This window comes from Oikopleura dioica, chromosome 1, assembly GCF_907165135.1.
Source record: "Oikopleura dioica chromosome 1, OKI2018_I68_1.0, whole genome shotgun sequence".
NCBI classification, from domain to species: domain Eukaryota; kingdom Metazoa; phylum Chordata; class Appendicularia; order Copelata; family Oikopleuridae; genus Oikopleura; species Oikopleura dioica.
In genome coordinates, this window is record NC_137291.1 from 7711004 (window position 1) to 7737567 (window position 26564).

The following is a 26564-nucleotide window of genomic DNA, read 5'->3' on the forward strand; positions in this document are numbered from 1 at the left end:
TCGAAATGTTTAGAATGTATTTATACAGAGCACAGACGGAATTTGTACAGTTAGTTTTCTTGCTTTACAAATATTGCTTCTTTTTTGAATTTGATGGTATTGGTCCTTTGGTTGAGTGTTTTTAAAAATATCATTTTTTTCATTATTTTTAGTTGAGTCTATTTCCCTCGTTGCACAAGTCATCGTTGCAGCAACCGACCAAAACACATGCATGCTGCCAGCGAGGATTGCACTTGTGCGATTTTCGCTGCGTCTGAACAATGAATAGTAAGTTGAAATCATGGAAGAGAATTTCTTACCTCGCAGGCGTCGCGCTTCTTGCAACCTCGAGTGAGCATTCTTCGGCCGTTTTCGCGTCGGTCGAATGTCATACAACTGTAGCCAGAGTTGAGTGGACATGCAACCTCGGCAGTACAGTCCTTTGGATCACGGACAGAGGAGCATTCGTAGCATCGCGGACTCGAAGCTAGAAATATTTTCAGTACTTGAAAGAGCGATTTCTATTGAAGGGCAGACTGCATGTTTACGCTGTCAACCCCCTTAATCAATGGAAATTTGAAAGGCATACGAGTCTGATAAACAACTGAGCGGACGTCTGTCCGTTTTCCGTCTGGCAACTTGGCGAAAATTCCGAAGCGATAAGGCCGTCCGAGAGCTAATCCGGTGATGAGGAATTGATCGTTGCCCTTGGTCACGTGTTGGCTCTTGAAACTTCCTGTTGGCGGTGACATGTTGATATAATATTCATCGTCATCCTAAGAAAGTAAATTTATATAAATTTTATTTTTTGCGCAATCCTTGAAAAAAGAGGCGAAGCTGTTGATAAAGTAAGATAACCCTAGAACTTTGTTCGCAAATAATTCTTTATCGCCTGTTACACTTCTTCTATCATGTTTACAATACTCACAGTTATCGATGACCATGTACTATTAACATGCACGGTAGAGTCCCTCTTGACCCTCGCCCGAACAACTTCAAAAGTTGGCGGCTCGGGTGCTGTCGTAAACGTCGTAATAGACACATCAGTGACTCCATTTCCAATGAGCAAGGCGAGAACCGAGACTTCGTATTCCTCAAGCGCTTGCAAATCCTGCAGCACGTGACTGATCGCAGATGTCGTGTAGTGCACATCTGAAGATTTAAATACTCTGAGAGCGAGCGCTGGGAACTTACCGTAGGCGGCAGAGTTGAGCGATTTGGCGAACACCTTGTAAGAGATGGCGGTGGGAATTTCCTCCCACTCGACCACGGCTGAAGTGGTACGGACCGTCTGGTTTGGCACCTTGATTGGTGGTCCAAGAGGGGCTAAATTTTCCGTTGATTCAGTGTAAATACACTTTTGACTTTTGACTTTTGACAACTGACTTTTTATATTTAAGAAGTAGTAGAAGATTAGATACACTTTTAAGAAATTGGTCAGGGTCTAAGGTTCCAAAAAATTGTTAAATATTTATTTATAAGCCATCTTATGGTCTTTTTTTCACAAACCTGTTTCTTGTGCAATCGTTGTCAAATCAGTCGCCCGTTGTTCGGAAACAGCTCTAATAGTAAAGCTGTACTCGCTTTCCGGCTCAAGACCCAGCGCAGTAAAAGTGGTATCCGATGTTTTCAAGGGCCAGGTATCTTCATGACCAGCTGGAACTGGATAAATATTCACAATCCAGTAGTAATCATCTGGCAGGGAATTCCATGCAAGATCGAGTCGACGAGACTTGATTGATGGGAAACTGAGGATTGGAGCTGGAGGAGCTGAGAATCGCTTGAGGCGGAAGGGGTCGGTTTCAAAGTCCTCTCCGATTCCAACGATAGAAATTTCATATTCTGTGTCGGGGGAGAAATTGTCGATGAACGTTTCTGTTGATTCTTCATATTTGGCGCCACCGATAGAAGGTGAGAATTCAAGCCGGTACATGTGAATATGCTCGACTTCTGTCCAAGAAAGCTTCATGGCATGCGAAGTGACGTCACTTGTCGTTAATTTTGACATCTTGGGCGCAGTAGAAAATGAACAAAGATGATCGTCAGTGGTCCACGTGGAGCGAGCGGATACAGCCGTGATTGTCATGTTGTAAGCAGTGTCTTCGTTGAGGTCGGATAGTTGCACGAAATTTGTGTAAATTGGGATTCGTGAGATTCCAGAAGTCGTTGGAGGAGTGATCTCAGCGTAGTAGCGATGCGCGAGTGGAACTGGATCCCAGTTGATTCTGATCGATGTGGATCGCTTGTCCTTGCTCGTTGCAACGACGGCGGGGGGAGCAGAGGTAAAGGTGAGGCTCGTACTGTCGGTAGACTTTCCTTGGAGGTGGGCGACGATTGTGACTGTGTAATCGACATCAGGGCGGGTGCCGATTAATTTGAGGCTCGTTTCTATCCTGGAGAAATCGGAATTTCCAGCAATAGGCGGATCGACGGTTATTTGATACTCTACTCTGTTTTTGATGGGAGTGAAGATCAATGAGGCCATTGTGGTTCGCGCTTCTTTGAGGATGATCTTCGGAGCCGGTGGCGCCGTTGTTTGGGAAATAACAGCTTCATTAGTCGTTGAGCCAGAGATGAGCACGGCCCAGACTGTAATTTCGTAGCGAATTTCCGCCCGCAATTCTGTTAGAAGAATTGAACTTTCGAGTAGCTCAAAGGGCTCACTGCCAGGAAGCGACTCGGGACGGGGATAGACGTCTAAAACATAATGTGCTGCTTCTGGAATGGTCGACCACTGGACGTTCATCGAACTTGTGCGGATTTCCGTGGTGTAAACAACAGGTGGAAGTGGAGCGGTAAGCTGCAAAAATGGTATTGTTATGATAAATGTTTATAAATTGTTGGGGTTCGGGGTGTTCTGAGAACAAGCCACAAATAAGGGAATCTCACCTGGTTTAGTTGAATACTGTCTGTGACAGTAACCGCCTCGATGATAGCCTTTACGCTAACGTGATAGACAGTTTCAGCATCTAATCTTTCAAGAACAAACTGTCCATCAGCAGCATCCAGCTGAAAAACCCCCTCTCCCGAAAGATCAGGAGCTGGAACGACAGCAATCTCCACCAAAGACGCATTGACAACCTAAAATTTTGAAAATTTAGAAAAATTTTAGTATGATTCAAAAAAAGCCGCCGATGGAATGCGGATAAAACGCGCGGTTCTGAAAGTTGCAAATTAAAATCTAAAAGATAAAATTTTTGAATGTATTATAGAAACCTCGCTCCAGCTTATCGTGAATTCATCTGTGCGGACGGCGCTGACAGACACTTCTGGTGGAGAAGGAGCTGTTTTGAATGTTTCGACCGACATGTCGGTTTCGAATCCGTTTCCGACGCCGATAATGTCTTTGGAGGGATGCTTTATTAGGTCTTAGAAATATTAAAGAAACCATAAAATCCAATGAAAAATTTTATTTTTAATCTTTTCGGTATTGTCGAGGATGATTATAACTGTAAAGAAAAAAATTTACCAACTAAAGATTTTTACCAAGTAAGGAATTTTACCAAGTAAGGAAACCCCGATTTTAACTCTGAACCCAATCTATCAACTATCTTGACGTATCAATATTTCTAAGATATCGTCTCTGTCAGACATAAAATGATCCCTCTCCTATAACAAAGTCCGAATCCGCAGGCAGTCCAAAGATGACAAGCTCGTTGGTCATAATCTTCTTGGGCACGTTGACAAGGGAGGGCGTTATCTGAACTTTGTAAAACTCCACTCGATCATGTGATGGCCAGTTGAAAGCGACTTCAGTCGATCGAATCGAATCAAAATAGATGGTCGGCGCTGCTGGGGCTGTTTGGAAGGTGAAAACGACGTCGTCGGTGAATCCTCCTGAAGATTGAGTGCTGATTGTAACTGTTTTTGGCTACATAAACGCGTATCATTGAATTTTTACTGGATATTCTAAAAAGTTGGATCGTGCGGGTGTGGAACATCCGTTTGCCCTTTATGTTTTGGGATAAATCCTCAATATAAAAGATTTCTGAATAAAGAGTTAGCGGCCTAAGTAACCAGTCCTGTGTATTCGGTGTCCTCATCAAGACCTTCGTACGAAATTTCGTTGTCAGTAATTACATCGTTTTTGCCGCTTGGCACAAGAGTAATCGAGTACAGCTCGTATTCTGCCCGTTTGGACCAGCTGATTTTCGCTGAGGATGATCTCAGGTCGTTTTGTTTCACCACTGGCGCGGGGACTTGTGTCTTGACCATGACGACTTGCTCATCTGTTTGGCCGAAGCCGACGTTGCAGATGATGGAGATGGAGTAGATTGTATCAGGCTTCATTTTTAGGATAGAAAAAGCTGTTCGACTTCGTTCTATTCGCTGGTCAGCGACTGGAAGAATGGCCAAAGTGTAGTCTAAAAAGGTTTGATGAAAAGAACAGTTTCTTGAAATTTCACCCTTTTCAAATTATGTGGGTTGACCAGCTCTAGAACTGCCTTGAACTTACCACTACAACTGTCATTATCGTCCCATGAAATGTCCATCGAGGTCGAGCGAATGTCGGAAAAAGACATTTGCGGCGGCTTATGTGCAGTGATCTGACTGGCCAAAGAGGGATCCGTCGTGGCAGAGCTCATTCTGGCAACCCAGTGGAAATCATATTCACTGTTTGGTTCGAGATCAGAAATCGTTGCTGAGTGCTTGTCGGCGGGAAAGACAAGTTCTCCGATGCCAGAAATCGTCAAGACGTAGGACTCGGCATTTTCAATCGGGGCCCAGTGGACAATGAGCGAGGTGGAGCGAATGTGATCGAACCAGAGATCCGCTCCAATTGGCGCTAAAAACGAAATTAAACAGAACAAAACCACCTTTTTTGAACTGTTTCTTCGTAAAACTCAACTGTTTATAACGCTATGAATACAATGTTTATTCCGCGAAAGATGTCGAACATTAAGAATCGATAAACACTCGTAATACGGTATTTTTCTGGACTTTGAGACCAAAGTTACGCGATTAAAACCGAATTAGACCTCGCGAAATTTGATTAATTTTTCTGAGAGTTTCGCGAAAATAAACTTATCGGGAAATTATTTGTTCAAGCGCGGAGTCATTACTTGGCCAGTTTTTCGCCGCCCGAGCTCGTTTAGAAAATCCGTCTAGGGCTTGAGGCTCAAGGTCGTTAGTTAATTACTAACAGAATTATACAAAAACGACGCGAGATTACGAAGTTCGCTCCTCACCTGTTGTATATCGCGCTTCAACCCAGTCGGTGTTTTTGCCTTCTAACGCCGCTCTTATTTTGAAAACGAACTCTGTTTCCGGTTCTAATCCGGAAATGATCTTGTCCACTCCATCACTGTGCAAGATAACTTCTGTATCTATTTCTGGCTCCGCAGCAGGAAAGTAAACGACTTCATATTTCTTAGCTCCGATTACGCTTGTTGATGCAAGTTTCATAGAAGTAGAAGTGATGTCATCTACAAGCAGAACAGGAGGCTCTGGCGCCGTCGTAAGCTTCACTTGATCGACCAAATCCGTCGCGACACCGTTAGCAAACTCGGCATAAATCGACAAAGTGTATTCGGTAGCAACATCCAAGTCATTCAAAGTGAAGTGGTTGGTGAAAACTTGAATGGGATTTTGGGCGCCGCGGAGCTCAGGCTCAACGTTGATTACGTAACTCTTGGCGGAGGATAAGGCCGTCCAGGTGAGTTGAGCCGAGCGAGAGAGGATGTCTTCAACTTGAACGTTTGCGAGAAGAGGAGCAGTCACGGCGCCAGTGGTTAGAGCATCGGAGGTTCCAAAGGGGAAGATTTGCACGACCTCGATCGTGTAAGATGATTCGGGGAAGAGATCCAAGAGCTCGACTGAAGCAACTCCAGCTTCGACTTCTACTGATTTTCTCTTGCTAGTTTCTGTGAAGTAGATCACTTTAGACGCGATTGGAAGGAGTCCACTGACGTTCACTACTTCCCAAGAAACGTTTATCGAGGTTGATCGAATGCTCGTCACTCCGACAGAACTAATGCCCGGAATAGCACTTGTCCTAAGCGAAATAGTAGCGGGGAATGTTTTATCGCCCTTAACAGCTTCGACAGTGACAGAAAATGTTGAATCGGGGTCCAGATTGAGGGCGGAGTAGGTGTGTGGTCCTTCCGCTGGAATTGTGACAGTTTCCGCGGCTTTGCCATTTGGTTTTCTGCAAGTAACAATGTAAGATTCTGCTCCGGGAACGGCAAGCCAGCTGACTTGGCCGGAGATGGGGGTGATGTCGGAAAGCGTAAGGGTTGGAGATTCAGGGTCAGTCACGAAATCAAGCGATGAGGACAATAATTTTCCATTATAATGAGCATCGACTGTGACAGTGTAATGACGGAATGGAGTTAAGTTTTCAGCGGAGTACCGGGCGAGAGAAATTTCTGCTCGATGAACGACAGATCCGATTGAGTCTGCAATTGTGACTGAATACTTCGCCGCGGAAGGCACCTTTGACCATGTTAGGAGGGCCGAGGTGCTATCAGTTGACTCGAGGGTTAATTCGGGATTATTAGGGTCTGTAATGAGCTCAAGGCTTGATTCGTAGACAAGGTCATCTTGTGTGATAGAAGAAAGTTCGATGAGGTAAGATGTAAACGCCTCTAAATCGAAAAATTCCACGGAATTCTCAGCAGTGGAAACGCTTTTTGCTGGGGCAGATTTATCGGCAGGTGAAATGGTGACGGAATAATCCCCAGCGAGGCCGGAGAGCGAGGTCCAGCTGATTGAGGCTGAACTCGAGCTTGTTCCCACCACAGAGAGCACAGGTGCGATTGATACTAAAAATCGTGTTGAGGACATGTTCGCTAAGTTGTTAGTAGATGACTACTAGTGACTAAGTAAGAGCTCTATCAATTTAGTTTCTTACATGATCGGAAGTCGGCAGACCCGGTGAATGATTTAGAAGGCGTCTTGGCTGTGACAGTAATTGTATAAGCCGACCAAACATTCAGATTCTTGAATTGGAATGTATTCGTGGTCGCACTGATGGTATACTCGTCGATGACTTGAGCGTTTTGAATCAATTTCGTTGAATATTCCTCGACGCCAGGCACTTGGCTCCAAGAAAATTGGACTTCGTGAGTCCCCACTTCGCTGATAGTTAGCTCAGGTGCGGCGGGGTCCGTTTTAACGTCCACTTCGGTGGACAAATCCACGTGACCAGCTGCGAAATTTGCCGTGATTGTGACCCGGTAATCTGTGTACTGTTCAATTTGCTCGTTGAGAGTGATTGAGGTGTCTGTTGTTGTGATGAGACGTGGTGAGGAAGTGGCAGCTGCTTCCGCGATCTTGAGGGTGTATCCGATTGAGCCTGGAGAAGCGGTCCAAGATAGAAAGATGCTGGAGTCAGTCACTTCTGTTTTTGTAACAGACGGAGAAGTACTTCTTGTGATAATAGTAGCTTGTTCAGAAGTGAACAGAGTTGGGTTGAAAAAAGCTTTGACGAAGATATCATATTCTGTATAAGCACTGAGCCCCTCGATAGAAGCAGACGATTGAGAAGCTGGAATGATTTTCGAATCAACTGGAATTCCGTTTTGAACGACTTCGACATTGTACTTGGTCGCGCCGAGAGCAGGGGACCAATTAACAGAAATAGAATTCGAAGTTGTGGAAAGATTTGTGATATGAACAGGAGTGGCGGGGGCGGTTCGGTGATCGACAATTGTGGCGACCGAAACGTTGTCAAGGAGAATTGCGTCGACTTCAACAGTGTAGTCGGTGTCAGGTGAGAGGTCGGTGATCTCGGCGGAGTCGTAAGTTGGGAATTCGAAGGTATTGTCATGGATTTCTCCAGAAGCAGTCTAGAGAAATATATATTGAACAAACTGAAAACCATAAGACTAAGAAATTTATAATCTTTTTAGATTAAATAGAAATTGATGAGTTGAATATATCTTAACATTCTCAACCAGACATACAACGTAGAGGTTACCACTTATCGAATTTATTCATACTACATACATCTCTATCTAGCAATAAGAATGAAAATAACAATAAATATTATTAGAATTCTAATTAATATTTATTATTAATATTTTAATATTTATTATTAATATTTATTGAAGAAAGTGTAAGCTCTCAATCAATCTGGAACTGAACGCTGTCAACGAACACTAGTGGGACACTCCAGGATCAAACAACTCTGATAATAGCCTGTCCTCCAAACCTATCAAAACACAACCTTTCACTTACTAAAACATCATCAAAAAACTGATTCAACCAGCTCAAAAATTTCAAAAACTTGTCAATTCTTACCTTCACTGTAACCAAATAGCTAACTGCCTGTTTGAGCCTGCTCCAATTGACTCTTATCTTCGTCGGGCTGAGATTGTCTACTTTTACTTCCGGCGGTGGCGGTTTTGTTACGATCGATTGTACTGAGGGTTGGTGCTTAATTGGAAATATATTTGATATGGCACTTATGACAAGAAACGTGTCCCACTGTTTTCACGTGAGCTTGATTGTATTTATATTCAATACGCTTCAAATCAGCTTGCAGAAGTAGCCATAACTAAGTTAGAACTTGATATTGTCAAAATTGAAGCACCCATGCCTGAAGCCAAAGATCTTTCGCCATCTTTATCAACTGCGTGGACCATAACTTTGTATTTCGTTTCTGGCGCCATTTCCGTAAATACATAGAATTGTTCTTCCGTGGTGAAAACTTCCTGGACAGCATTGGACGATGTGTCAAACAACATCAATTCGTAGGAATGCGCTTCTGGTACTCTATCCCAAGACAACGAGAAGTACTCGGATTCGAGGGTGGATAAGACGACATTCGGCGTGGCGATTTTTCCTTGCGTAGTAGTGGTTGTTTGAGGCGTTGTTTTCTCAATCGTTGGTGCAGCTGTTGGACTGGTTGTGATTGGCTCGTCTTCTCTGAAGCTAGTGCCGTAGAGGACATTTTTCATGTCATCTGTAACGTCGATGTTATAGTCGTCAAATCCTTTTGATTGATAATCTTCTTCATCATCATAGATTCTTGGGTCTTTAGCTTCAATGACTGGAATTTCCATTTCTCGAATATCAGGCGTTCCATCGTCTTCTGGCTCTACTGGTTCGGACATGTCCAAATCACGGTCGATGAAGGCATTGAAAGCATGCTGGGTGTTTGTCTGTGGATTGTTGAGGATGTATTGGAGAAATTTCACCATATCGTCGGTGTCGAAAGTCGGTTTAAATGCTTTTTCGTACAGCGGCGTCTCCACTGAAAGAAAAACGTGTAAGAGGCACTAATTTTGACTTAGCCGGTGTCACGTGACCACCGTCGGCTTCCGCAGAAAATTTTAAAGAAAGTTTCAAGTTCAAAGTATTTCCTCAATTCTAACTAAGAAAAATGCTCAAATTTAGGTCAATTCTTCCGCTAATTTTCGCACGAGGCGAGGTTCACTTTCGCACACTTTCTTGAAATGTGTGAAACCTGTCGCCGAGTAATTGAAGAAAATTATAGATGATGAGTTTCGACTTCTATCCATTTTGCTGTAAAATGGCTAGAAGATCGATTCGTTCTTTTACCTGGTTTTAGGATGTTCTTGCTGTTTATACATTCAGGAATGATCCTCGAAGTCCAGTCGCCTTTTTTATTACAGCTTGTCCTCGTCGTTCCATTGATTTCAAACCCCTTTTTACATGTAAAATTGCATTTCGAGCCGATTCTTTATTTCAGTTTTCAAAACTAAGAACTCCTAGCTTGCATTTTTTTCCTCGTTCAGAGCACTTGTTGAGCTCTCACTATCCTACTTCGCGCCCGGACCCCGGTTTAAATACCGTGAACGGCAGAGTTTACATAATTCTGAAGTGGTTTTAGCCTCCATCGAGGAATTACTTTTTAAGCTGATTATAAGCTGACCTCAAGTTTGTACGCAAGATTATATTCTCAACCCGGCTTTTTCTCAAAAGTGACCATTTCGGACTTTTGGGAATTCGAACGTAGCACCCTTAAATAATCGAAAATTGAAAACATTCCTGTGTCCCTTTTCTTCTTTGCCTGTACAATTTTGGAATCCATTCCTCGGCGTGGGTAAAAAATCACAGTGGCTTTTCGTCCGCACTGTTTTGAAGAAGGCATCTGTTCTGCCAAACACTAGAATATTTTAGTATCTATATCGAGTTAACCCCTTTCACTTTTCGCCCTCTTAGAATTTCTTTACTTTCGGCGGCTTGTCAAAATGTCACCAGCTGAGATTGGCGGTCTGATTTGATTACATTTTAATTTCATCAAATTTCGGCCTCACGTGACTCAGGGAGCAAAGCCACAATTGCACTTGTTCGTAATTATCTACGTACACGTTACGTAATTTAATCACGGACCTTGTCGTGAGACGCTCGCAAGAGATTGCTCAGTCGAAATTAAATTAACGATGATATTTTGTAACACTTCTAAAACTGCCGGTACAAAAGTCAGTCCAGGTTAGGGTTAAGGCTCTGGTCAGCTACCCCTAAGTTAGGGTTAGGGTTAGGGGCCCTAACCCTTAGCTTTCCTTATGACTTATAAAAATTCATAGTTTTTCAGATTTAAGAAGGATTCAATTAGACTAAACCGATACAATAATTTTGATAAAATCAGAAGAATATAATTTCAAATTTATGTCTTTCTAAAATGTCGAAAATTTCGTAAACAAAAGATGTCATCTTGCCTAATCATAATGAGTTTTATACGCGGCACAAGCCCTGTTTTTATTCAGTTACACAACTGACTGTGGTTATTCAATTTTGCGCTATGTTCCTCACCCCTGAAGTACCGTAGAAAAATCGGTGAAAATTTACCTAATATAAATATGATCGGAATCATATTTGTCTGTCTGTCTTCTTTACTTCAAGACAATTTTCATAAAAGATCTCTTTTGGTTTTCAGGCTTCTTCTTTTCTTCTTATTATCTCTTTCTTTTTATTTTCTGATAATTTGAATTTTGAAATCTCTATTAGATTCAGGTCAAGGCGGGATTAAAAAAGCTGTATACAAAAATTTATGCAGAATATTCAGATTTTTGTGAAATTAGAGAAAAAATCCGAGAAAGGCGATAGAACGGTCGAGCGCGGCGCTTAGCGAAAAACTCCGAGGGCGCTAGCGAGTACTATCAATAGTTATGTTTGTGTAGTAGGTGGTGCTAGAAACCTCGAGAAATTTTTCTATTGGGGAATTTTGATGTCTATTATTTTCAGTGGGGAAAAATGGAGAGGGGTAAACAAGGCGGGCAAGATTTGACAGGGAGACGTAGAATCGCTAGAATTTGCAAATTCAGTCAAGATACACGATAAGAAAATGGAGAACAACGCTTAGATATCATTCATAAAAGCTATCTTTAAGCATTTTGTAATGATTTTTAAACCGCGAAACGTGGGCAACCAAGCTTTTTCAACAGCCAAAGAGTTCAATCAATGGGAGAAATGGGTTAAAACCAAACCAGCGCAGACCTGCCAAATCTCGGTCTTTTATCTGGAGAACATGTCCCTATATTTTTTTCTATCTTCAATAACTCAATCTTGAAGAACTCGTCCCCTTTTCCTTCTGAGAACGGTTTTCCTTAATGTTTTTCCCAAATCTAATTCCCCGCAAAAACGTATCCTCTCGACATCCTTCTGGACATAATATCAAGTGTATACAACTTCCTGCACTCTAGTAGCTTCTCTTTTCCTCTGTTTAGTCCATAATTCCTAAGTCTATAATTCTGGATCGGGGGCTCTTTAGCTGCCTGAAATCTATTTTGTAGCACCAGGTGACATCACATTAGAATTAGAGTCGCATTTTTCGGCGTAAAATGAATTTCGCGCCACCGTGAGGCAAAATATTTATCGACGCGCAGCTCTAGAACATTGTAGCCAGAAAATTCCAAAAGAAGACTCTTCGCGAAATCTTTTAGATCATCCACGTGAATAAAGTCCTTAAAAGTTTATCTCTTTTTTAACTGACTGAATGTTCCTCATTTTAACGGATTTTCTAGCCTCAGAATTGAACCGCTTTAGAATTGAACCGCGCGGACATTTCGCGTTTAGGAAATACACTAAGCGACGCTAAAGTCGTATTTGCCCCCCGTAACCAGTCTCCTTCGCCCAGATTGTATTTACGAAACAGCATTTTCTGTTACGCTGTATGCGTATTTTTATATTGTTGGTGGCAATATGTTTGGAGCAAAGTGACAAATTTCATGATTCTTTGGTCTATTTTTTCAGAAGATTTAAAAGACGAATTCATTTTTTGATGAAAAGCCAGCTGTTCAATGGTTAATTCGACTTATAAGCTAAAATAAACACTGGCTCTCAGTGCGATCATGTCAATAATTGCCGCGGCGGTATTTTTAGATAAGTTAAGAAACGTGGTATCTGTCTAGCTGGAATTCCAACAATGCGTCGATTTTTATAATCCGCGCAAAATTTTCCCAGCCAGCATGAAAATTTAAAACGTAATGTTCAAGCGCGGTTTAGAAGAGGATGAGGCGAATTCCATACAGCTGCTCGTTTAGAGGCCTCTTCAAAGGAGACCCCACTCTCTTCATCTTTGGTTATAAATCTTGCGAATATTTGAATATTAATTTCAGAAATAGAAACAACTGACCGAGGGTTGTTTTTGGCCTTTACATGAATTATTGATTTATAACTACCGAAATTGTTTTCGTAAGAAATTGATAAGGCAACCAATGTAGAAGACCTGACTCAGGGTCTGAAGGATCTTTAACGAAAGCCGCGTAGCAGCTGATTTTTCATCTTAGATATTTCAGACTTTGACTCAGGTGGTAGGAAATTTCGCACGGACGTTTTGAACATTATTATTCGGAATTTATGAGAAGAAAGAATTCAAATTGCACAATTCTAAAATGTCTTAATACCCTTAAGACATTCTCAAGAGAGCTCGCCTAAAAATTAAAAACGGGGTAATCGTAGAACTTCTAATCAGCCACATTTTCGAGTATCGCCCCTCAGGATGATCCATCAAGAGATCCCAATTTTTCAACTTTCAAGCAAACGACTCATCCGTTCATTTGATGAAAATAACTGCTCGTAGCAAGCAAACCTGACTGGTGATAACGTGAGCACAGTTTCTAAAATTGTTGATTCAAGGAAAATGTTTGCCAAGCTGTCACCCGCTGTGCAGCGAGACACGTTCTTCTTATCACCAATTACTCGCTTTCGCCAATTCTTTCCATGAAAAATTTTCAAAGTCCAGTTAGCCCCAGCCTCTTCACAATGAAAAATTGATATGCAACTGGCAAAAGCCAGTAAATTCTGTATGCATATCGAGTTTTTATCACGTAGCCCACCCTTATCAGCATTTTTTCGCGACTCGCCCAAAACACAATTCTGTTTGGACCTGATACGGCACGGATAGATAAAGAAAAACAAAACCGAAATCTAAGTTCCCTTCAGCACTTTTTTCTGATAATCCAAATTCTATCCACGTTAGATTTTTCACCGAAAAAAGCTTTACAGCCATTATAAAGCTGATAACTGTTAGATTTATTATTGCCCACAAAGGAGTTGATGCTTGTTAACTTCTCAATACACGTGGTCGGTTCAACCGACCACGGCGACTTTGAGCCGCCGAAATTTCTCTTGTGATAATCCATTTGACCTGATTTTTGTAATGTGAGCTGAGATGACTAAAACGAACCACTTTGTGAAATTTCGGAAGTTTTCTCAAAAGTGGTGGCGTTTTGCACCGGATTTATCTTTCACTCTGCAGCTGAAAATCCAAAAAGGTTTTTTCAAAAGTAATTGTTAATCTTTATAGGTGAGTGTTCAAGCTTTCCAGCGATATGTTTTGTAACTTTTTTGCTTGCCGGAAACGCAAGTTAGAGCTAAAAGTCTTGAGCGCTCTTTATCACACACCATATTTTGCGCGCCGCGCGGGGCTGAATAATGCATTGTGGTCCCCTCACCCGACCCCGTGTTTTGAGCGCTTAGTCGCGCGCCCGTGTATTGAGAAGTTAACCTTTTTTTCGAATTTGCATTTTCAGAAGACGATGGCGCCCGCGGCACTCGCCCGAGGGCACACAGACTTTTACCAGCAGCGAAATCCAGAAATAAATATTCCATATATCATTAACCTTCTTTTATTAATATATTACAAAAAATTATTTCATAAAAAAAGAGAGAAAAAGACCAAAGATGTTAAAACTTAGAAGATAGAGGAAGATATTAAAATGGAAGCAACCAGCAATTTTACCGACAAGTCAGAGATTTTTGTCAACGAATCTTTGGTTGACCCAGAAGATGAGGAACTGAGAAAACAGGCGACTGATATTTTATTCTTGTTTTTGCCACGGGTTAAATTTTGAATCTAGTTTTTATCACAGTTTCTCTAGGATAATTTATAATTGAACTAGAAGCATCTACCCCTTCCTCGAATTTGAGTGAAAGTCAATAGTATTGACTCAATACTATAATTACGTTAAAAAGATCAATTCTTGCTACTCTATTCAAACTAGAAATCTAATTTCATAAAACATATCGACATCGATAAGAGAGGGTAAAATTTAACCCGAAAAAAGACAGGATTATGCATATTTACCGCTTTTCTTGGGCTTTATCTGGAAAGTGACCAAATATTCAATTATCAAAATCGACCTCATAAATAAATAATAACATGAGTCATGTTACATGACAGTATCAATAACGAACAAAAATCCCTTCGCCAAATCTTAAATTTAATATTTTTTCGACCAAATAATAAAACCAAATTTTCAATTTATATTTATCGTCGTTAGTCGGTACTCGAATCAACAGAAAATGACAGTGAGCAGCGTATGGCAAGGCTAAAAATTAAAGCGAATAAATTGACGCTTCTAAGCGATCAACGTGACTTTTCCGTTTGCATAATATATTGAGTCAATTTCAACTCAGCTCTGAAATTGTTCAATTCTATTTGCACAGACGAGCACCTACCGCTTGAGACAATTTGCTTAATTTTCTAGAACCAGACTATTACTCAACTTAAATTTCATAATGAAATCATAGCAAAATAGATATATTTATTAACATATCTTCTTTTAACTGTCACTTTTGAACATCCATCATCATTTTCTACGAAAAAAAAACTCGAAACTTCATTCCCTGATCAGAGGATTTGTGCCTGAAGGATGATCATTTTATTCGAGTATTTAGTCGATAAGAAGAAAATACAATTTATTCTTCCAAAAACTAATTGATGATTGTCCATCTATGGAATTTCAGATGTTCCTTGGTTACTCTTGTTATTCTTAGAAACTTCTAGGAGTATTGGAAGATGCGGTGTTTGATCATCGGAATAAGAAATAAGAACGGATCGACTTCGGATAAATTTTGCATATCCAAGTGACATATTGAAGAAATGACCTTGAACAGGGATCAAAGAAAACCGATACTCGAGCAAGTTCGAAACTGGAAGTCTATATTTGCGATTTCAGGCGTCATTGAAACCTGCTCCACTTGGAATTACAGTAATTTGCTCCCAATTTGATCCGATTGAATGTACCCGAGTGCTACTACTAATTGCCGTTTTTCAAGTCACGTGCGTCTGGATCTAAGTCTAAGAACTCGACACAAATGATCATTGGCGCTAAGCCTTCACTTTGTTTTGCGTGAATTGAAGATGCTTATTTTCGGTGCCAAGATGATCAGGGATAATTGCCGAACGTCCCGGCCCGATCTCGGCTGAGAAGAAAGATTTAGCGCCGCTCCACAGATCTCCAAACGGAAAATAACGAGTTCCACACAAATCATTTACAAATCTTCCAAGTGTCGTTTTAATCCCTCCGAGTTGCCTGCTCCGGGAGTGGATGATTGCGCGGGAGGATCATTTTGTGGAGCATTCTGTATTCTATTGAGCTGCTTACTTGGAGATTTGAGCAGCTAATGAGGTCTTTTTGTACTCGAAAAACCTCGTTTTTTATAATGAAATTGACTTATTTCACAAGAATAAAGGGTTTTACTTTGCAAATCCGGTAGACTTGATGTCCATCATAATAACCTTTTACCGGTGATGGCTTATTTTCGCTTTATTAGTACTAGATTCGATTTCCGAACCATTTCCCTTGAATACCTCTATACAAATCGATAATAGCGAGCGATAAAATTGCCTAAAATTCAAGTTCTTCATCCCCTTAGCCGAAAAAAAAACTGAACAAGGACTCGCCGAAAAAGCAATAAGTCTTCTTTATCAATCTGGCGGGTAGACTGGAGTTCCCATTGACAGATGACCAAAAAGGCTGATGCATTAGTAGAGTGAAAGGTGAAGGGTGATTTTTTAATCTTGGCGATTTACATGCAGTGCGCTTGATAATTCATTCCTCCCCAATCTTTGATCACCTCTTCTTGCAATTTACCCAAATCGATAAATTTATAAACTCTCGCTTCTCGAAATGCAGAATATAATATTACATTTGGTTACTTGAAAATAAGTCAATTTCCCTTCCTGTTTATGCGGCTACGATTGGAAAGCGCTCGATTCTCCGGACGAGTTTGGCGAGAATGAGCTTTGCATTGCTCCTCCTGGGGAACTTATGCTTCGTTGTTGAGACTGCTCTTGTTTTATGGACGATCATCAAGGTATTCCGCGTTGAAGGATTTTGAAAGAATTAATTTTCAGCCGACAACTGATGAAAAAACTTGCCGTCTTCAGGTACAACCCTCCTTAGGAAATCCATGTCAAAAGTGACATTTTTATCAAGTCCTGCGTTCCATAATTACGAACCTGATTCTTAGACGCTCAAATTCAGAAAAAAACTCTTTACAAAAAATTTTTGTTTTAGCGACTTTTAGACACTTCTTTTAGTAAGTGTATTTTTTGGTAATTTGGAACTTTGAGAAAATTTTCTGAAAATCTTTATCGTCCAAATTGGATCCGCCAAAATCTCGAAAACGAGCAAATGATACTCATTAACTCGTGAGAACTGAGCCCCTTCCACGTGACCTAAAAACGCGTCTCCTTCCTGTTTCAAAGTTGATGGAGATAAATTTCAGGAGAAACTGACAAATACGATGATGGCAGTGGCGTTTTACCCAATTTATCTTTTTCTTTGGAGCCGGCAGCTGTCAATTTACAGGTATTATTATTTCATTCAAACTGTAGATAGTACTGGATCAATTTTTCACGACTTCCACCTTTCAGGCCCGATCTTTTCACGCGTTATCGTAATATTAAATACGCAGTCGAATTTAATAATTCACGGGACGGCGACGCTACTGGCGACGTTCAAAAATATCTTCGGTAATTGAGTGCATATTCTTACGCTACTAATGGCCCGAGTAATCACATAGAAAGTAAAAAGTGACTCTTCAAACCCGTATCAACCCAGTTGCTTCTTACAGTAATAAAAAATATTCAGGGATCGTCGACTTGCATCCGCTCTGCCCGTTTGGCTTCGCGCATTCTCCAAGTTTACCCTGGAACGGATACAAAAGATTGTCCCGCTTCTTCCGCACGGAGATGTAAAAATCGGGGGCAAAATTTTTGCTTCACAAAAGAATCCTGTCAAGAATTCTGAAATTTGGGAAATCTAAAAAGCTCAAGAATTCCAAAACAGCGAAAAGGCCCCCTCCTCCTCAAGACATTCCGCTAATCAAAAATTGACAACAAACTTAACTTTTTGAGTTTGAAGAAAATCAAGCCAGAATTGGAGAATTTCTAATTCAAAAGAATATTTCTAAAAAAAAATTTTGTCTAGAAATTTTTTCTTATCAAAAAAGAAATGATAAAAATTCTGAAAATATTTATGCAATAGCTTGTTTATTCCTTATCGCCATATTTCAACTGCCTTATCAATATTCAGCAGGAGCTGAAGGCGGATAATTGTCTCATCCGGGATTAAGGGGAGCATATCGGTAATAACGTGAAATTAACCTTCGATTGCATTTCTGAGCTCTAAGAAAGGCTCAAAGGGAGCGAGTAATTGGATCCAAAACGGACTCCTCCTTCGCGAAAACGTGTGTATCCGGGTTGAAGTTTATGATTGTCAGTACACTCACGGGCTTTGTTGTGATTCTCGGCTCCACGCTTGCTGATCCGAAGAAAATCGACTTCAAAGATGGCTACTGTATCAAAGTTGATGATACTTGGAGCGTCGCTGCTGCTATTGGAACGTAAGCATAGGGTCGATATGTTATCAATTATATCAGATAGAGATAGTGTTCAAAAGAAGTTTCTAAGAGGAATTTATCTTTTTTTTCTTATCGCTTCATATTTATTTAAATATTGAAAGAAAAAATATATGAAGCTAAGTTTCGAACTTTATTACAAAACCTTGCAGAAAGAGCACACATAGTGATTATTAACCCTAAATATATTCTCTGCAATAGAATTGACATCTATTTTTAGGATGGTGATAATACAGGTAATCCTTTGGAATCCCCTCCATTTCGAATTCTGGCATGTCAACCTCCATTCTCATTATGAAAAAAGAACACCGTGGAAACCGAAAATTTGAATAATTTTCACAAAAAAGAACTCCATGGGAGCGCATTTCAACACGTTCAATTCAAAACAGGAATTTCGCCAAAACCACTTCTCATGTTTCTTCAGAGCCTTTTGCTGTTCCTGTTCTGGTACCCAATTATGACAGCTCTTTCGACGGGCCACTCGAGTCTCGGACAGTACGTTCGACGCTGCGCCATTCTAACTTTGATCAATTCGCTTTCGGATGTCACTACTTTGGCGTTTATGCTCGTCTTCATGAACACCGCTCCAGTGCCGCTCCTTGCCGTCGTCTATGTAGGTCAAATGTTCATCATTTATTTTTCAAGTCAATTTTTTAAGCCTATCAACTTGATGGTGAACTGCTGCTGCTGCATTTTCTCCTACCGAGGTGGTTCCAGTATGATTTTTCCCTGGGGAGAACTTTGTCATGGATTATCACATTTTTAACTTGGTCAAAACCAACCTATTATTTGCTTAGTCCAAACCTCAAATTACTGTCGAAAAAGCGGTTCCACTTTTTGCGTCACAATACGTTACAGTAGCACTACAGAAGCCTAGAACCCAAGCAAACTCTATGACGCGTAATCGTTCCTCTTTCACTTTTTTCTTCGAACACACTTCGAACAGATGTTGGAATTCCCGGTCTGACAGTAGCTCCCTCTGAATTTGTCGGTTTATAGTGTCATAATTGTTGTTTTGGATAAGTGTGAATCCAGACTAAAGGCGGCGGTTCAACGCAAAATTTGGACCCATCGAGCATAAATCCAAGCTTTCAAAGAGCGAAAAGGAGAATTCAACCAGCGTTTCATCGTAAGTTACAGTATCAAAACTCCAAGTTACAGTTTTTTCTTGCAGAAGTGATCGGACAGAAGGAGTGGTGACTTGCGAAAAACCGATTCCACCAGTAAAACTCTAGCTGTAAATTTAGTTTTGTGGAACTTTCTTTGTTTTCTGCGAATAATAACTGTATAATAAAGATTTATTTATCCAAAAAAAGAGCTGTCTGACCTTCTCAGTTCGACATTGACAGGACTGACGTCAAAGAAGAGCGCGATTGATAAAGCAGATTTGAGATCTGGTTTAATTTGCATTCTAGCCACAGTTTTTTGATGAGATCGAATTGAGCAGGATTTCAATTCTTACAGGTAGACAGTGACAAATAAAAGATAATGAAAAAGTGGTAAGCTCCTCTGAAGGCTCCATTTATCAATCAGAGCATGATGAAACAGCAACTTTTGAAGAAGGAAGAATGAAGTTTTGATTTCCCTAAAGACAGAACTCTTTCTATATACTGCATTACATACAGTATGCACCATACTGTATGGTACAATAATATTCTTTTATACGTAATATTAACATAACACTGTAAAATTACGACAGTTATGGTGATATTGCGTACAACAACTTGATTGATTAAAAACATGATAAAAAGTAGACAGATAATTTTTGAGCACATACTTTTTAACTAAACGAACCGTAAAAACGAGTCCGCTTTTAGTACCCTTTGATATTTTTAACAGGTCACGTGTTTGATTCGACGGGTTTTTCATGCGTTTTTGATGTTTTTAATATTGATATATGAGTATGAACATGATTGAATTTGATACGATCACATGTTGAAGATTTCGAAATTAGCGTTATGGTCTTACAGTATCATGTGATGTTAAAACGGGTGGAAGCGATGGAAGATAAATGAAAGCGAGACAATGAGTGATTATAGGGGATTTTGTTCGAAACGGGCGGGGATGAGCACCGTCTAGCTGGGCCTACAGGAAGAGATTTAAATTGGGGCCATTTAGGGCCGACCTCGTTCTGAGGAAAACTCAGAATACGTGTGTATGCGCGCCGATAATATTGTTATATTTTGAAGGTGAGTTTCTAAGTTATAAAGGGCGCCTTAGTCCAAACATTAAAACTTTCAAGGGTTAACAAGAAGATGGGTGAGCAAAGTATTAAATTTCTTCAGAAAAAAAGAGTGTCTTAATTCTTAAATTCATCATCAAAAGATACTTTGACCAATTCAAATGGTTATTTTTAAAATTGAAATCAAGGAGGACAAGCAATAATCAAAAATTTTTCTTTTATTTTAAGAAGGTTGATTGTCAGTGAATAACCTTGTAGAACCTCTACAAGGAAATTAGTTGTTGCCAAAGTGGGTATTGTAAACTTTTGACCGTCCATTTGAACCTCTTCTTGTCAGGAATGAATGTGATCTCGTTGTTTTGTAAAGCAGTTGCATGTAGGAAAGACACAGCCCGTCGAGCCTGCTCCTCGTGATTCGATCTGGATGATCCTGACGCTGAAGAAGTCGGTCACAAAGTTTCCACTTGTCGTGATTGTCCACCGCTGGTCGGTTATTTTCCAAATGGCGATTGAGCATTTTGACTTTTTTGCAGAGATAAATCTCGTTTCTTGGGTCAGCATCTTCGCAAAACTTAACGACGTCGAGAAAGTTGTGGTGGTTTGCTTTTTCTGGAGCTTGAGCTGTACTTGGTTGGTCACTCGTGTGGAAGTTTATGAACTGTTTTGCTCGATGATTTTCCCGCTCTGCCTGAATAGAGGACGTTAGATAAAGAACGGATAACCTGTTTTTTCTTACATTATGATAGTTCATAAATCGTTGATATCTTGCAAACTTCGCATCAGCGTTGAGGAAAGCCAACGATACTATAAAAATCATCATTTGTCTGATTTGATAACTGCTACTTTTCAGTCATCTGATTGAACTATGATAAACAAGGACTTACTTTTATAGTAGCGAGCTCTTCATTGATGGCGCAGTTTTAGTCTCAAACTTTGAGGCGCTCAAGAACGAAATAAAGTTCAACCGAGTTATTTTTCGTTATATGAAATACGTTATTCAATTCGATATAATACGCCTTCTTAGCTGATCTTCTACAGTGTAGAAACTAAACAACGGTCTTTAGAATCTATAGACTTTAAGAATCTAGGATAGCGCCTCACCCACCGGGATTCTTGAGTGCGGAATCGAAAGTCAAATATTTCTGTTTATACTTTAATTATCTGTTAAATTGCTTGAATGGTCGAAAATATCTTCCTGCAGCAAATAATTTTGACAATAATTTGAACTTGTTTATCTGATTCGAGACAGTAATCAATGAAATCATCCTAAAAATCGCCTATTGATTGCAATTTGAACGATTTCTTCTTGAATTTATATATTATTTGATCAAGAGAGAGGATGAAGAAGCAACTTCAAATATTATTAGGTCTGTGAGATAGAATTTTCGATTGTCAAGAATCCTGATAACTTTGAAAAATCATCTTTTAGACATAGTTATAAACAAGAGGTCTAGCTTGACGTATTGTTAGCCCTTTCAAGAGCTCTCGAATGAGTTTACCACCGTACGCGACTCCGATGGTAAAAATCGCTTTTTTACGTCTGAGGACTACGTTACGTTTAGTACCTGGTAAAAGCTTAGCGAAAGTTCATGAGAAAAATGATCAGCCCAGTTGTCAGTCGTCCAAAACCCACCACTCTTGTTGGATCCGTAAGTTGACTTGTTGACCTACAGGGATAAATATCTAGCATTATTACAATGTCATTTCTATAGGACATCGTTCTTCCCAAATCTCATTTTGGGCATGAGGAATTGTTAGTCATTGTATTGGATTACTACTTTCAAAAGAATTTTCAAAATTCTAATGGCCCATGATCGTTTTTTGCTTTATCTACTGAGCAGCTACTGTAGATTGGTTGAAATTAATCCTTCTGTTATCCCAGAATAATCTTGTTGACCGCGTGAGGTTTTGTTGACACGGAGGTTTAATTATAAAATAGCAAATCCTTCATGAAGAAAGGGAGTAATTTTGGTCAGTGATAGCTTAATTAGCATTCAGGACACCATACACACCAGGTAAGGCCATGTATCAAGCCCTATTGAGAGTCTGAATGATGAAGAATGAGGAGATCGGTTAGAAGGATCACCAAAATCGCGAGAAAATACACGGCAGAGACGGGTTTATAAACAGAACAGAACTTTTTTTCTTCATGAAAATCAATGAAGAGAAAATTTAATCATATTTTCTAGTTTACAACATCCTGAGAATTCTAACATGGGTTCTTCTCGGCAATATTTGTTTGATTATTTTTCATCATATTGTCGACCCGCCAGGTTAGTGGTCACTCAATATCACTGAGTTTATGTGAAATCAAGCATGTGGAGTGTATTTCTACCGATTGCTACCAGCGTTTGACGCATTTTATCTACTTGTCGCGATATTTGGACTTGTGGCAATGAAAGTTGACCAACAGAGCGTAAGTATTTTTTATTATTTCGAGATTTCATCGTTTCATTTCCAAAAGTATTTAAAGATATTATTAATATTTCAATACATGACGTTTTCAATGATAAATTATCACTGATAGACATATGATGATAGAGCTTTTTAATATCTTTTAGACGTACTCTTTTTTCCGGACAGCGGTTTTAACCCAAGGAAAGGAATTCATACTCCAACGAATTTATTGAATAGTTTTCACAAAAATTGATTCTCTTCGAAGCCCTCATATTTGTCGCCAATCTACTCATCTCAATGACGATACAGTCCATCACCAGCATCGACAAATCTTTACTTTTAAACTCAACAAGGGTAAAACATTCACAACCGCTCATTTTCAACATTTTTCTAGTCGGACCACAAGCACGATCTTGGCTCGTACATTGACGTGACCTGTAATTGCACATCGAAAGATATTCTCTCTCCCGACTGTACTGTCTTTTGGGATGGATTGCTCCATGATTTGGTCTTTGAGCTCGTCGGGATTATTGCATCGCTTTTGGCTGCCATTTTCGCGACACTGGCGGCAGAGAAGTAAGCATTCAAAAGATCCTTTTAATATTTTCTATTCTTAGTGCTTTCGAAAAGATGGAAAAAATAAGAAGAGCAAAGTTGAAACGATCTTCAAGTTTACGTGTCATATCAAACAATAAAATAGACAGAATTTGACCATTTCTATGCTTTCTTGTATAGTACTCAGGTATAATTGTGTTAATTTTTTTCTTGTCATTTGTGATAAATCATTTTATAAATTTATTTACAAGGAATGTTAAAAATTAGCAATATCCATCAACAAGTTTGAAATACGTCGTCGGAATGTATCCCTCTTCGCCGCTCTCAACTTTCTTAATTTTGCTCCAGCCATCGACGTCCCGCATGCTCACATCAATGATCTCTCCAGCTCGAACACTACGAAAAAATTATTCTTGAAAATTATCCAGGAAACGTACGAAATAGTGTCGTGAGATCTTTCGCCGGTGAAATCATAAAGGACTGTCGCCCGGCCAAGTGTTTCTGCAATCGACATTTCATCCCATTCTGTTCGTTCATCTTCAGCAGCACTTTTTTAGGGTTTATAAAATCATCTTTTGAATTCAAAAAAGGGGGTCCTTTATCGCCAATATAATATCGGATAATATTTGTTCATTTACCCATTCCTGAGGCCCTCCGGTCGTCCTCGTGTGCCCATCAGTTCAGCTGAAAGAGGCAGGGTTATTGGCACCGTCGACGCAGAAGGGGATGACTCTTTGGATGAAAAATCTTCCGTCCTTCTTCCAGGTCGTTTTGCTTTTGAATCGATTATGGACCTGAGCGCGGGGTCAACATCTACTGCTTTTACTCGCGTCGTCCTAGATGCAAATATTTATACAGTCGATACTGTCCGATCAGCAGTACCTTCTGTCTTTTTTCCGTTTTTCCCTGGACTCGGATTGTTTTCTGCTGCGATCAGAAGACGCTGGAATGAGAAAATGACTCGAGGATTCGCGACGCTCTCCAGAGCTTGCTTCGATTTTCGTGTTCTGGAGAGATGCCATAATTTCAGCGTTTTGCATTTCGATTGTTCGCTGAGAAAGCTTTGGCGTTGTGACTTCCTGTAATCGGAGAGTTTAAACTTTTATGGGGAAGCGAGGAAAAATACCTCTTGAAAGCCAGATGTTGTGGGGATCACAGGAGCGGGGCGCTGTTTTTGGCTGAAGACCAGGTCTGAGTCCCAGTGCCGGTCGATCGAGTCGATTTCTTTGTTCAAGGAGGTGATGCTTTGCTTTGAGGTGTCATTTGTGTCACGCAGTTTTCTCGCAATTTCTTTCAAGGAGACTTTCCAGCACTGCGTCATGTTCTGATAAATGTCCTGCTGACTGGAGCACAAGACGGGAAGAGTGTCTTTCGTCGCTTGAATTTGGAATTTTTGAAATTCCTTGGTGACTCGGCTCAGTTCGTCCCGTGCGCGCTCGGCGAGAGCTTCTTTGTCTGAAGCAATGACTCTGAAATCAGAAAGTTTGAAACGAAAAATTTTGTTGCTGTACCGAAGATTGTCTTCTTCTTTCAGGTTGTTTTTGTCGGGCCTTTCTTTGCATTTTAGATATTTCAGTCTTCAATAGGATTTAGAAAAAATCTTTTTCTTGATGGTTATTAATTTTATCATCAACTTCTTTGCTTACAAAATATATTTGAAGACAAAATCCTAGCTTGCTCAGACTCCTTTTGCCTCGTTGCCGACTTCGACTTCGCATTGACAACTCGTTTCTTGAGCTCATCCGTCGTTGATCGAATCTTTTGATCTTCCTGGAGCAGCTTCGATCTTCTTTCCCTTGATTTCTTTTCCGTCGGGCTAAGATCTTGGTTCACAGCTTGGAGCATGATTCGAGCCATTTTGTCGTTGTCGTGGCACCATTTTTGGGTGTGGCCCAGAACGCTAGAATTGCTTTAGAATGGGATGGTCTTCTGGTTTTATTCCTAGAGTACCCCCTTTTGTGCGAAAAAGAGCAGTAGTAAAAGCTACTGAATAAACCAGACCTAGCGCGTTTGGATCAAAAACAAAGGTCTTTGTGAGCCAAATCCCCTGACCAAGATGGCTTATCCCGACCACGTTTTTCTTACTTGATAAATACTTTGTTCGTCGAACTTTCCACAGCCGCGCCTTTTTGACCATTGCGATTTCCGATCGCCATAAATTTTGTTTGATGTTTGATCGTTAGTGCTTTCATCTAAAAATTTTTAATTTCGACCTCCGAAGGTCGGGAAATTTACCTTCTCAGAATATTCGATTTGAAGTTGGGCTTTTTCGGTGAGAAATTTTGCCAAACGCGAGGTTTTTTCGAGAAATATATCCAGCGCCTGAAAAGATTTATGAACAGTTTTTATTGGTAGATTATGCTGGCCTTTTGAGAGTGATTATTTTCGTTAAAATAATATTTCTGCTGTATTAAGATTTTGACTTGTCAAGGTAAAAAGCTACAAGTAAGAAGATTTGAACGATTTTAGGAAATTAACCGACCGGAAAGGAGCGTTAGAAATTCGAATACCAAAGTTATGCCTAGTGAGCATGACTCTTTCCTGGGATAAAAATATTTCTTGGGCAAACCCTAATCAACGTATTTGAAATACGGTATTTCTCATGAAGATTATTAAAAAATTTGGCTCTATAATTATTTATGCCTTAAAATTCTTTACAAAATACAAGTTTATTTATTATTTAAAAAATTATTAAACTTAAAATTTACCTCATCGTAGCCGGAAAAACTGGCGACGGAGAGTCCCCAATTTTGTGAACTCATTTTCTTCCTCTTCAAAATCTCTTTTCTTCTTATTCTTCTCTACTTTTTTCTTTACTAGTGTGTCTGGGAAAATCGATGCTCTTCAAAATTGAATCCGTATCTCTGAATCTGCCTTAGGCGTCCTCGGTGGTCTCCCAACCTTCGATCCTCCCTTTTTTCGCGAAAAAATATACAGTAAGATCTTGGCCAGTATTGACTATTTGGCTCGCTTTTTCAAAATGGATAAGTGTTTGAAATTGCTGTTAAAAAAGCAGTCGGCCGATTCAACAATGAATTTAGTGAGTCACAAAAGTTAAACAACAGAAAATTACTACCGCCATGGGCCATCAAGCGGGACATCGACGGGGAGGATCTCAGAAAACGATAAAAATCCATTTGGCACGGGACCTGGGACTCAACCTTTGTCCAAATCCAGGGCGCACCTGGAGATAGCTACGCCAGATATCGAAAGAAACTGGAAAATCAAAAGCTCGCATCAGAAAATCAAAAAATGCTTCAAGGTTTTCAATCAATTTTATGGTACTTCGACCTCAAAAAAGCTTCAACCCGACTTTACTGACAGTAAAATACAGTATTCGCCACCATTGGCGTTTCTCCAAATTCGTGTTCGCTGACAATCGAAAGAAAAA

General features: G+C 40.1%; 5 protein-coding genes across 5 annotated transcripts; 2 read left to right on the forward strand and 3 right to left on the reverse strand.

Moving 5' to 3' along the window:
- Window positions 1–9622, reverse strand: LOC145711898 (collagen alpha-1(XII) chain-like). The gene is made up of 16 exons (XM_081789586.1): window positions 9487–9622; window positions 8528–9178; window positions 8224–8351; window positions 6833–7769; window positions 5169–6743; window positions 4436–4765; window positions 3997–4343; window positions 3596–3850; window positions 3196–3336; window positions 2869–3060; window positions 1489–2779; window positions 1174–1305; window positions 908–1131; window positions 569–755; window positions 300–466; window positions 1–253 (listed from the first exon to the last, which is right to left on the reverse strand). The coding sequence occupies exons 2-16, from the start codon at window positions 9123–9125 to the stop codon at window positions 149–151; spliced, it is 6609 nt and encodes a 2202-aa protein (XP_081645712.1). The 5' UTR covers window positions 9126–9178; window positions 9487–9622; the 3' UTR covers window positions 1–148.
- Window positions 9623–17890: 8268 nt separating this feature from the next.
- On the forward strand, window positions 17891–18905 carry LOC145695291 (uncharacterized). The gene is made up of 4 exons (XM_081772296.1): window positions 17891–18024; window positions 18260–18275; window positions 18464–18652; window positions 18698–18905. The coding sequence occupies exons 1-4, from the start codon at window positions 17891–17893 to the stop codon at window positions 18803–18805; spliced, it is 447 nt and encodes a 148-aa protein (XP_081628422.1). The 3' UTR covers window positions 18806–18905.
- Window positions 18906–21710: 2805 nt separating this feature from the next.
- Window positions 21711–22851, forward strand: LOC145711899 (uncharacterized). The gene is made up of 4 exons (XM_081789587.1): window positions 21711–21870; window positions 22411–22494; window positions 22537–22637; window positions 22783–22851. The coding sequence occupies exons 1-4, from the start codon at window positions 21711–21713 to the stop codon at window positions 22849–22851; spliced, it is 414 nt and encodes a 137-aa protein (XP_081645713.1).
- Window positions 22852–23792: 941 nt separating this feature from the next.
- LOC145705921 (uncharacterized) lies at window positions 23793–24781 on the reverse strand. The gene is made up of 4 exons (XM_081783426.1): window positions 24685–24781; window positions 24300–24642; window positions 24056–24252; window positions 23793–24009 (listed from the first exon to the last, which is right to left on the reverse strand). The coding sequence occupies exons 2-4, from the start codon at window positions 24492–24494 to the stop codon at window positions 23808–23810; spliced, it is 594 nt and encodes a 197-aa protein (XP_081639552.1). The 5' UTR covers window positions 24495–24642; window positions 24685–24781; the 3' UTR covers window positions 23793–23807.
- LOC145711900 (uncharacterized) lies at window positions 24746–26305 on the reverse strand. The gene is made up of 5 exons (XM_081789589.1): window positions 25882–26305; window positions 25409–25495; window positions 25259–25365; window positions 24820–25073; window positions 24746–24750 (listed from the first exon to the last, which is right to left on the reverse strand). The coding sequence occupies exons 1-5, from the start codon at window positions 25933–25935 to the stop codon at window positions 24746–24748; spliced, it is 507 nt and encodes a 168-aa protein (XP_081645715.1). The 5' UTR covers window positions 25936–26305.
- Window positions 26306–26564: the final 259 nt, after the last annotated feature.